This window comes from Passer domesticus, chromosome W (genome assembly GCF_036417665.1).
Source record: "Passer domesticus isolate bPasDom1 chromosome W, bPasDom1.hap1, whole genome shotgun sequence".
Classification (NCBI taxonomy): domain Eukaryota; kingdom Metazoa; phylum Chordata; class Aves; order Passeriformes; family Passeridae; genus Passer; species Passer domesticus.
In genome coordinates, this window is record NC_087511.1 from 20,888,522 (window position 1) to 20,901,016 (window position 12,495).

Genomic DNA, 12,495 nt, shown 5'->3' on the forward strand with positions numbered 1-12,495 from the left:
TGATGGAAGGAGGGAGAAAGGAGACAGGCAGGAGGATTGGTACGTGCAGCGTTACTCTAATAACAGCTCTTCCTCGCGCCCGGGCCTCAGCGAAGGGAACTACAACTCCCAAGAGCCTTTGCAACACCAAGCGCAGGAGGATTCACGCTTTAAGTGTGGTGGCAGCCTCCGCGACATCGAGGGTGCTCTTCTGCGGGCGGGGGCGTAGCCATTGGCTGAACTACAACTTCTAGCAGCCATTCACACATCTTGCGCGTGCGCACGGCCTTGGTCCGGCCGCACTTTGCCGTTGTCGCCGTAGGTGTGTGTGGAGGGGGGAAGGGAGCGAGCGAACGCGGCGGTGAGGAGGGGGGTGAGAGTTCAGAGTTCAACCGCCGTTGTCCCTGCTAGCTTGCACTCATGATTCCTATATGCCCGGTAGTTTCTTTCACCTATGGTAAGTAATGGCGCTCGATGTTTCTGTGTCCGTGAGCGTGGGGGGAGGGGGGCGGCGGCGAGGGGAAGGAGATGCGGCCCGCGCGCGGGGCGGAGGAACGGTGGTCCTGAGGCGCCGTGTCTGACCTGGCGCTCGTGCGCACTTCTGTCTCTTGTCTGTCTGTCCCTTTCTCTCCCCGCCTCCTCCTGCCGGGCCTCTTGTCATGGCCCCGACCGCTGCCGCCTCTTGGTTATCTTCGCCACAGTGCCCAGCCGCCTGGGAGAAGATGCCAAAATGGCCACCGGCAACTACTTTGGATTCACCCATAGCGGGGCTGCTGCCCAGTATAGGTAACCACCGCGACCCCTCCCTCCCTCTCTCCCTCCGTCCTTGTCCGGAGTCACTTCCCTCTTCGCCTCCGGTTTCGTGTCCCTGATCGAGATCTCCCCGCCCCCTCGGGGTGAGTGCTTGGGACTGCTCCCATCCTCCGCCCCGTGTGGGGCCTGCTTCTGCAACCCGCTACTCCGCGATAGTTGTGCTTGGGACCCATCTGTTTATCTGCCTCTCCCGCAGGTGTTTTCTTATCCTGGTAAGGACCTCCCTGTATCCCCAGTGGTGTGAGGGTGGGGAGGGGGAGCCGGGTATCACGGAGGAGGCAGCATCAGATCCCAAGGCCCTTAAATTAAAATGGCCACTTAGAGTCAACAACGCCAAGAAGTTACTGTCTGCTGCCCCCCGGACACTTCTCCTTCAGTGAAGATGGGGCTTGCTCCCCAAGTCTTTGCTTCCCCCTATGTCAGCGTGGGAGGGTGGAATCCTTTTTAACACGTGTTAAAATTACACTAACCTAACCTATGGGATAGATAAGGGAAGAATAGAAACACCAGAAAATACAGGGGACTGTCCCATTCCACTGAAGCAATGTTATAAATAATGTATCAGAAAGTAGAAAAAGTGCTTTTGGAGCCATGCTCCTTTTAAAAAGATTTCCTACTTGGATATCTAAGATCAGGAGCAGGTCTTATAGTGGAGCTTGGGGACCTGTAACCATCTATTTTGTATAGGTATGTTGCCTTACATTTTTGCATCTTTGTGCATCCAAATTGTTTGTCAGACTGTTGAAAAGTAATTGGTAGCATCTATTATCTCACTTTTTCAGAAATCAAATTACTTAATTTGGCAAAACCCAAATACAATCATGAACATCATCACATTTTTGGCTTGTGTTGGAGTAGCACCTTGAAATTCATATTTGAATCTTTGTTATTATTTTCATGAATTTATAATAAAAGCCTTCCTTGACTCCTAAGTCTTAGTTAATGGGAAAATAGGAAGATAAAGCAAATATATGAAATATGAGGGATTACTGGCAAATGAATGCAGATGTGTGCTACTGTTATCTAATCAAAATTGCATACCTGACATAGTCTCAGGAATATACAGTTTTATGTGGGTCTTGGAATGACTCCCAAGTGATTCTTTTCTGGAAATGGATATAAAATAAATTAATTTTAATTTACTCCAATATATAATAGTTAAAGGAGAGGATTAAACTTAGCTAATCTTTTTGTTCTTTTTTTTTTTTTTGATTAGGTGCTCACAGTATGTTTATGTTTTACTTGACAGTTGTGAAATTTGAAACTGGGTTGTCACGGGGTATGAAGGAGTTTTTAAATAACATAGAGGATTTTTTTGGTAAATAAATAAACAATATTTGAGTGAATAATAAACTGAGATCCATATATAAATGCAATTTTGAAGTGGAGATTAATTTTTAAAAATTGTTATTCCTTTTATTGTGGAGCTGAGGTGGTCTGTAGGCTTAAGAACCTGAACAACTAATTTGAAATTTCCTTAAAACCATATAATTGGAATACAGTTCAGATTCAAAACTGTTTTCATAGTTAATCCTAAATGTATTCTTGAGAAAATGGAAAGACTGATTGATTGAAAGCTTTTTCTTTTGCTATCAAAAGTACAAGATACTATTCCATTTATGTATCAGTAAAAGACTATCCTATAAATGGTTTGTATATTTGCCATGTCTGAAAGTGAAGAGACAAAGTAATCAGTGTTAAAGCAGTCCTTTCATAAGAATGAATTTAATATTTTTAACAGAAAACACAGGAGTCAATGTCTAAAAGGGGGTTTATCTTAATGTAATTACATCATGATTTAATGAGAGAAGCATTAGATTATGCAAATACCAATACAGAAAATTTTTCTGAATATTGCAATACCTTTGTGCTAGTAGTGGTATTGGGTCTAGGGTTATAAACCTGCATGCAATGCAAAACTCTGTTACTTACTTAAGTAACTATTAATCCATTTATTTACAAGCCTGAAATAAATGTGAAATTTGGTGATACTAGTCCTCTTTATTTTGTATGTGTGTGTCTGCATTCTGTAGGCCACCTTAATCACTGTGTATCTATTCAGTTTGACATGAACAACCTAATATTGGCTTGTTTTTCATGTGTAAAAAATAGTAGCATTCTTGATTCACTGCTGGAGAAGAGGCATAATTATGCTTTTATGTTGAAGTTGACTGACTGAAATGTGGGGATGCTGATGGAGAGATAGGGACGTTGAAAATTGTTTGGACAGAGAAGTGTGCAAATGTGATGGTCTCTCTCTTGTTTCAAGATTTTGGTTCCTGTTAAGAAGATAAAGAACCTTTGAGCATCTGAGTCTCATCTTACTTATGTTCATACCATGTACCTACTCTAATGAGATGGGTCACAGATGCGATATTCTTGGGTAGTTAGGAGTGAATTGTTGACTTTGAATTGCTAAGTGTGGTGAGTCTTTGCAGGTAAAGGCAATTAATTGTAGTAAATAGGGTCCAGAGCCAATCACAATGCCTGTGAGTTTGGATTAAGATGCAGATTTCTAGGTAGCCATAAGGAAGTGAACTCTTGTAATTATAGCTAATTTTCTATTTGAGTGCAATGTATGATGTTACCGGATATTCGAGACTTGTACAGAAGTATTATGACCCGCCCTAGAAGGCAAGGGTAACCTAGCTTCTTGTTAATCCCTTGGGGTGGATTAGAGTGAAATGACACTGATTGATGTTTGTAAATATATTCATATAGGGTTTATTTTAGAACAATTTGGTTGCAATGGAAAGCAGGTATGTAGCCATTTGGGTTATTATCTATAGTAATATAGCAATATAAAAGCATGAAAATATCATTAAAGAAAATGTATAAGGGAAAAGAGAGAAAGGATAAGAGTAAGGGAACGTATCACTACCCATGGATCTGCAATGAGACTATGCAATTTCGATGTCTGTTGGTCACAGTAGTGATCACTGTCTTTATCCATTGGGGGTGGGGAAAAAAACCTCAAAACACAAAGTCCAATGGGTTAAAATATGCTCAGGCTGTGTGGGAATGCCCAGGTACCTCCCCTGGGGGGGAGCTTTCAGTCTTCTGGTGGAAGGCCTCAGAAATTAGTCTGGGGGCACTTTGGGGGTCTTTGATGGTTTATGACACCTTCTAAGACATGGCATCTGCCTCTCACATCAGCACAGTTGAGCCAGTTACACCCCATCAGACCTGGAGTCTTGTGTCCAGTTCTGGGCTCCCCAGTGCAAGAGAGACATAGACATATTGGAAAGAGTCCAATGAAAGGCCACAAAGATGATGAAGGGGCTGGAGCCTCTCACCTATGAAGAAAGGCTGAGAGAGAGAGCTTGGACTGTTTAGCTAAGAGATAAGAAGGCTCAAGGGGGATCTCGTTAATGTATATAAATACCTAAAGGAAGAGTGTGAAGAGGACAGAGCCAGGCTCTTGTCAGTGGTGCCCAGTGAGAGGACCAGAGGCAATGGGCACAAACCAAAACACAGGAGGTTCCCTCTGAACATCAGAAAATGTTTTTTAAACTGTGAGGGTAACAGCACTGACACAGGTTGCCCAGTAACCTTCTGGAGTCCCTCCTTGAAGATGTTCAAATAGTCTGGACATGGTCCTGGGCAACTGGCTCTTGGTGGCCCTGCTTGAACAGGATTGGACCCTCCAGATGTCTCTTTCAACGTCAGCCATTCTTTGATTCTGTGATTTTGACAAGGAAAATGTTAGTGGTTGATAGTTTTCAGGCAGACATAGCATCTAAAGCTCAGGTTTTTTTGTCATGCATTATCATTGTGAACATGGCTGTTATCTAGACTTGAATAACATCAGTGTTTTGATAATGGGCTGTCAATGGTGTGCAACCAAGTAAAGAGAAGTAGATGGATGAAGTCTGCAAGATTTTGAGCCAGTGTGGCCCTTCACTCCACAGAAAATCAGATTGACATGGAATTGAAGATTAGTGTGGAGAAAAATACATGGTCACAGTTTGCTGCAATCAGCCTTATCTAGCAAGTTTATTATAGTGGTATTTCATAATATATGGCAATTTTTCTGATACTAATGTATCACAAACATCAGTATTTTCCATCACTAATGTCAGTAGCATTTAGTGTAGTTGTGTCCTACCAGTTGGGGGAGGGGTCACTTGAATCTGCTTTCTAGAGGGACCCTGGCACGGGCAGTTGCTTGGTGATGTCCTCCGGCTAGCCCTCACCTCCTGGCCCGTGCCAAGAGTGGCTGCCCCCTATCCGCCTCTCAGGTCGGTCTGGGTAGTAGTAGAGCAGGGCTGCCTAACTCCCAGAGGCAGCAAAGCTGCTCTGTGCGGCTGCTGATAGGAATCCCGAGTCGAGGAAGCCAGAACAAAGAAGACGAGAGGGGCCATTTGTATAAGTTCTCAAGAGGGTTTAATCTCTGAGAGGGTCCAGGGACAAGTGACAAGCTCCAACAGGGTAACAGCAACTTAGGAACAGGGGAGGGTACTAGGGGAGGATACAAATCTTAACCAATAGTAGAACAGCAGGGGAGGAATGTAGGGTGGGGATCAGATTCTAGGTAACCAATAGGGGATAACATGGGAGGGGATCAGGCTTGGCACACCAATGGAACTTCAAGGGAAGGGTGATAGACAAGGAAGGTTCTAGAAAAAGGTGTGGGGTTACATTTGATGAACAAGGGAAGAGGGCAGTACTTCCAGGATTGGCAGGGAAGGGTCTGGAAATCAGGGAGGTGCAAGGGAGATTGACATGGGGACTGACATAAGATTAGGCGGGAAAATACTAATAAACAACTTCAGGGCAAAACCATTGGGGAAACTGAACGGGGTACATGGAACAAACCACTATCAACTCACAATAAGGAACACCTTAAGATTACAACAGAAAAACAGTCTACCACAGGACCCCTTTGGAAGTTTCCTGCCAAATTTGCCCTAAACCAGGGCAATTTGTTATTGAAAGATTTGAGTCAAAGGTGTTTTTAAAAAGCCCAAACTTGTCTCATGCACTGTAGTAAAATATTTCTATGTAAAGAATGAAGTCTCTTGATCCTTGAGGTTTTTTAGGTAAGATGTGAAAGATGAGAGGAAGCTAGGTATACATTGGGGTCTAAACTTCTGAACAGAAGTGAGCTTATTTGGAATGAGGAAGCAAAGAGCACGTCTCCCTGAAAATGTTGGGATAAATTAAACTCTCTAACACAATTATTTTAGTATTAAGGAGTAGGCATTACTTTATTCCAGGCCAGGTGCATAAGGAGATAGCTACACCTAGGTGCACACAACTTTGAAAACTTTTTACTTATGTTTACATTATTAGTAAACAAATAAATGTTCATTGGTTCTAAATTACATAATTCTCATAATTAATTAGTATTCTATCTTCTATTGGTTATTGATTTCCTACTTCTCATGCTCATTAGTCCACATTTTTAAGTATTTTTATTATATTTTTCCCAGACAGGGAGTCTGCAGCACATGTTAGATCATCTTTTTTAGTATCTTCTTTATCTTCTGGTTACTTCAACATGTCCTTGGAAGGCTCTAAATTCTGGATTCCAGGTGTCCAGCTTTTAACTCCCTCAGACTTTGTTCATTGAAGCTTATCAGGGTTAGTTTAGCAAAACTTAAAGTTTCAGTGATCTAATCATCAAACTCTTAACAATAACAGTCTGTTAAAAAACCAAAAGAGCTACATGCCCTGCATCGATAGCTACATGCTGGCTAAAGTGGAAAATTACACTGCTTAAGAGTAATATACTGCTTATGATTATTTACAACGATTATTTAAAAAGTTAATTAAAACAATTATTAGTTTCCAATACATGGGGAAATAGGGATATGCAAGTAGTAGTTTAGGGCAGGTAGGGAGTGATGTAAAACATTAGGTAAGGTGCTGGAAATGACATGTGTCTTGGTTTGAAAAGACAGGTGTCGGCTAAGGAAGGCAGGAGCCTTCCTTGAAATGGAAAATGTAAACCCCTTCTCTCCAAATTATTAGTTTTTAAATTAAGGGGCTCTCAGACAAAGATATGGGAATAGGAATAACAGTTCTTTACTAGGAAAATTAAAAATCCAAATGCAATAGTACAAAAAAAAGAAAACAAAACAGCACTGACAGAGAATACGACCTGACACCCTGTGGGTCAGGGTGTTGTTAGCAGTCTGATTAAATGGTGGCTGCAGTCCTCCTGGAGTGACAGATGTGGTTGTGTTGAAGCAGTGATCCTGTAGAAGGGTGTACTTTTCCTCTGAAGGTCCAGTGGTAGTATAGATGGGCCTGGTCTTCCTCTGGGAATCCAGTGGAGAAGATAGCTGCTCCTCTGGGAATCCAGTGGGAAAGGGCTGCTCTGCTGTTCCAAAATCTCAGATTATATCCAGGTAGGAATGCTTGGCTCCTCCCCCTGGGTGGAGCATCTCCCCATGGGATGATGTGATTTTATCAGGCATGCTGTGAGATTCAATGGCCCATTAACAGAAGATATTTCCCGGAGGGAGGATTGGTTTGTGGAAGAGATAAAGAAAACTGTCTAATTAACAGAAGATAACTGCCCCACCTCTAACAGATGGCAAATGGAATACACACCCCAGCTAAATCTTTCAACCTAAGACAACCTGTCATTGACTAAATCATACATCTGCAGAACATGGAGAAGAACAATTGAGTGCAACATGTAGCCTGTACACTGGCTGTGACTGCGGTAGTGAAAACACAGTGATATAGAAATCTAAGATGGAAGATGAGTGTTGCAGAATGTGTGTTGTTCCTAGAAAACTGAAATTAAAGCGAGCTTGGTGTGATGCTGTTGAGTCAGGGATGGAAAGAAAGACTCCAGTCTTCAGGTGGATCAGAAGGAGAAATAGAATAATTCCTTTATTAGCAAGAAGTTGCAAGCTTTGTAATCTCACTCTCTAAGCTGTGACCTGATTGGTCTCAAAGTGAAAACATCTCACACTATTGGTGTACTATGAATAGCACACTGTGGAGAACCATAGCTATAAGCAATGATTACAGAAATAGAGATAATAATTGTTTTAATTCTTTCCCTCTAAGATTCCCAGGCTCAGCCTGGAATAAATTATCTCTGTTCTTTCTTTGACTGAACTGAGAATATGCATGCTTTGTGGGGAAGTACTGTTACTTTTATGATCAGCTAAAGAAATAGGTGTGGTATGAATAAAATACATTCATTTTGAATTAAAATCTTTGGCAGAAGATATTATTAATGCAATGTAGCAGAGTAAGATTTGAAGCTCACGAGTCCTTTGCCTGTAACTTCTTAAGTCAAAGAGTGATATTTTTTGATACTAAGTTAAAATACTGTAAGAATTGTAATATGAAGTTGCCTTGAATTGGATGTTCACAAACTGGGTTTGCTTTAAGTAAATGTTGGTTTAGAAGTCATTTGCTTTTGAAACAATCTTTCATAAACTAAGGAAAAAAATTTTGACAGTGAGGGTGTGTCTTGGTTTAGGGCAAGTTTGGGAGATAACCTCTAAAGGGGCTTCTCTACAAAAGCAGATTCAATTGCTCCTCTCCCCTTTAACCGGTTCGGGAGAAAATATTTCCTTGGAGAAAAGTGGAAAGAAACCTGTTTATTAAACAATAGAAACCAAACAATATTAAACAATAAAACTTCTCACTGATCTAAAGAAAGCAAACTCAGAACAGTCTCCTCCCCGGGTTGCAGCTCGGCTCACTCAGTCTTTGATCAGTTTCTGGTGCTGGAAACGCCGCGGCCCAGGCCCGGCCAGGGGGGCCACAGGTGGAGCTGCTGGTGCTCTTCTGAGTGTTCAGTCTAGAGCAGGCTTGAACAGGTCCAAGAAAAAAGGAAAAAATCACAGTCTAGGGAACTTCTTTGCTTCAGCTAGCTAAAACTAACTAAAAGCAAAAAAAAAGGGAAAAAGGAGCTCTGTCCTGCTGTCTGTCCATCCGCGGACAACACAGTCCAGGAGCAGGAATGTGGAGGAGTGAGAGCAGTCTGAAAACAAACTGCGCGCTTCTTCCCTCCCCTCTTCACTGTCTGGAAGAGAGTCTTAAAGGTGTAAAACTTATTATTTGGTATAAACAGAACAAGACGATTGGGGATAAAAGCATCATATAGTCAACAGAGGACATTCCACCCCTTATCCCCATATCGTCACTTTACTACTAAAACTAATATATATTCTAACTCTACAAACACATACATTATACATCTAATATACAGCTATACACAGACAATGGTGGTAACAGCAAACAGTGATATTTATACATAGTTCTCACCTAACAATCAGATCTCCCTGAGGTATACATCGTGTTCTTCTATCTTTTTGCATTATCCACCATGTGCAACCTGGTCTCTGAGCAAAAACAACCCCGCGAATGGGTTTGTCTGTACTCAAGGCAGGATTGATCTAAACTGTCTTCCTTAACAAACTCTTGACATGTACTACTGGGACTTTGTCTCCATCTATTCTGTGCAAAGGCTCGGATTGGGCAGGGCCCACTCGGTTAGTAGAGCCTTGGGTATTAACTAACTAGGTGGCCTTTGCCAGATGCTGCTCCCAATTTTTGAAAGATCTCCCACTTAAGGCTTTTAAGGTGGTTTTTAGCAGCCTATTGTACCTTTCTACTTTGCCCGCAGCTGGTGCATGGTAGGGGATATGGTACACCCACTCAATGTCATGTTCTCTGGCCCAGGTGCTGATAAGGCTGTTCTTGAAATGAGTCCTGTTGTCTGACTCAATCTTCTCAGGGGTACCATGTCTCCACAGGACTTGCTTTTCAAGGCCCAGGATGGTGTTACGGGCAGTAGCATGAGGCACAGGGTAGGTCTCCAACCACCCTGTGGTGGCTTCTACTATTGTGAGCACGTAGCGCTTGCCTTGGCGTGTCTGGGGCAGTGTGATGTAGTCAATCTGCCAGGCTTCTCCATATTTGTACTTGGACTACCGCTCACTATACTATAGAGGCTTCACTTTCTTGGCTTGTTTGATGGCAGCACACGTCTCACAGTCGTGGATAACTTGAGAAATACTGTCCATGGTTAAATCTACTCCTCGGTCTCGTGCCCACTTATAGGTGGCATCTCTACCCTGATGACCTGAGGCATTATGGGTTCATCGAGCTAGGAATAACTTTCTCTTGTGTTTCCAATCTAGGTCTATCTTGGACACCCTTATCTTTGCAGCCTGGTCTACCTGCTCATTGTTTTGGTGTTCCTCATTGGCTCTACTCTTGGGGACATGGGCATCTACATGGCGGACTTTCACAGGTAGCCTCCTTACCTTGGTAGCGATGTCTTTCCACTCTTCAACAGCCCAAATTGGTTTTCTTCTACGCTGTCAATTAGCCTCTTTCTACTTCTCCAGCCATCTCTACAGAGCGTTGGCTACTATCCATGAATCGGTGTAGAGGTAGAGCTTTGGCCACCTCTCTCTTTTAGTAATGTCCAAGGCCAGTTGAACAGCTTTGAGTTCAGCAAGTTGGCTTGATTTACTTTCTCTTTCAGTGGCTTCTGTAACTTGTTGTGTGGGGCTTCATACGGCTGCTTTCTACTTCCAGTTCATTCCTACTATTCGACAGGAACTATCAGTAAAAAGAGCATATTGTGTTTCTTCTGCTGGAAGTTGGTTATATGGAGGAGCTTCTTCAGCACGTGTTACTTCTTGTTCCTCTTCATCAGTGAGACTGAAGTTTTCACCTTCTGGCCAGTTTGTAATTATTTCCAGAATCCCAGGGCGATTCAGCTTTCTAATACGGGCGCGCTGTGTTATGAGAGCAATCTACTTACTCCATGTAGCACTGGTGGCATGGTGGGTAGAGGGAACCTTTGTTTTGAACATCTACCCTAGTACTGGTAGTTGGGGTGCTAGGAGGAGTTGTGCTTCGGTGCCTATTACCTCTGAGGCAGCTTGGACTCCTTCATAGGCTGCTAAAATTTCCTTCTCTGTTGGAGTATAGTTGGCTTCAGACCCTCTGTAGCTTTGACTCCAAAATCCTAGTGGTTGGCCTCGAGTCTCCTTAGGCACTTTCTGCTACAGGCTCCAGGACAAACCATGGTTCTCGGCTGCAGAATAGAGCACATTCTTCACATCTGGTCCTGTCCTGATTGGGCTAAGGGTTACTGCATGAGCGATCTCCTGCTTAATCTGGACGAAGGCTTGTTGCTGTTCAGGGCCTCAGTGGAAAGTGTTCTTCTTATGGGTGATTAGATAGAGAGGGCTCACGATCTGACTATACTCAGGAATGTGCATTCTCTAAAAACTTATGGCGCCTAGGAAAGCTTGTGTTTCCTTCTTGTTGGATGGTGGAGACATTGCTGTGATCTTGTTGATGACATCAGTGGGAATCTGACGCCGTCCATCTTGCCACTTCACTCTCAGAAACTGGATTTCTTGAGCAGGTCCCTTGACTTTGCTCTTCTTGATGGCAAAGCCGGCTTTTAGGAGAATTTGGATGATTTTTTTCTCCTTTTTCAAACACTTCTGCTGCTGTCTTCCCCTATATAATGATGTCATCAATATATTGCAGATGTTTTGGAGCTTCACCCTTTTTTAGTGTACTCTGGATTAGTCTATGGCAGATGGTAGGATTGTGTTTCTACTTTTGGGGCAGCCGGTTCTAAGTGTACTGCACACCTCTCCAGGTGAAGGCAAACTGAGGCCTGCATTCTGCTGCCAGCGGAATGGAGAAAAATGCATTTGCAATATCGATAGTGGCATACTACTTCGCTGCCTTGGACTCAAGCTCATACTGGAGCTCTAATATATCTGGTACAGCAGCGCTCAGTGGTGGAGTCACTTTATTCAATGCACGGTAATCAACTGTCAGTCTCCATTCTCCTTCAGACTTACGCACAGGCCAGATGGGGCTGTTGAAGGGTGAGTGGGTTTTGCTGACCACCCTTTGGCTCTTCAGCTCTCGGATCATCTTATGGATGGGAATCACAGCATCTCGAGTGGTTCTATACTGTCGACGATGCACTGTGGAAGTGGCAATTGGTACCTGTTGTTCTTCTCTTTTCAGAAGCCTTACTGTAGATGGATTCTCAGACAGTCCAGGCAAGGTATTCAATTGCTGGACGCCCTCTGTCACTACAGCTGCTATCCCAAATGCCCACCTCAGTCTTTTTGGGTCTTTGAAATACTCACTTCGGTGATAATCTATGCTCAAAATACATGGGGCTTCTGGGCCAGTCACAATAGGATGTTTCTTCCACTCATTCTCAGTCAAGCTCACATCAGCTTCCACCAAAGTGAAGTCTTGTGATCTCCCTGTCACACTAGTGATAGAAACGGATTCTGTCCCTACATGTCTTGATGGAATTATGGTACACTGTGCACCAGTGTCGACTAAAGCTTTATACTCTTGTGGTTCCGATGTGCCAGGCTAACGAATTTACACTGTCTAGAAAACACGATTTTCTCTAGCCTCTACCTGGCTAGAGGCAGGGCCCCTCTAAGCCTGGTTATCTTTCTTTCCTTGGGCATATGTCTTAGAGGTTCCTTCAAGGGGATCAGACATGTCATAATCATCATCATACCTGGCAGTTCGGCTATGGGCAACTGGAGTTGCTTTTTTTGTTGTGGAACTTCCTCTCTGAGCCCTGTCTTCCTTCAATTCACGCACTCTTCGGGCCAGAGCAGCGGTGGATTTTCCATCCCATAGCTTCATGTTTTCTCTACAGTCGCGCAGGAAGAACCACAGCTCAGCTCGTGGGGTGTACTTTCTCTCTCCATCTGG

General features: G+C 43.3%; 1 protein-coding gene across 4 annotated transcripts in view; it reads left to right on the top strand.

Moving 5' to 3' along the window:
- The first annotated feature begins 296 nt into the window (after positions 1–296).
- LOC135288968 (zinc finger RNA-binding protein-like) overlaps positions 297–12,495 on the top strand; it is a 64,467-nt gene continuing 52,268 nt past the window's right edge. For 3 of the 4 annotated variants that reach the window (XR_010351771.1, XM_064402321.1, XM_064402322.1), the window contains exons 1-2: positions 297–436; positions 681–765. Coding sequence is in view for 3 of the 4 variants with exons in the window: in XM_064402321.1 (XP_064258391.1) it covers positions 400–436; positions 681–765 (122 nt within the window). In the remaining variant the exon portion in view is untranslated. The remainder of the gene's footprint in view (positions 437–680; positions 766–12,495) is intronic. The other variant, XM_064402323.1, reaches the window with a different exon arrangement.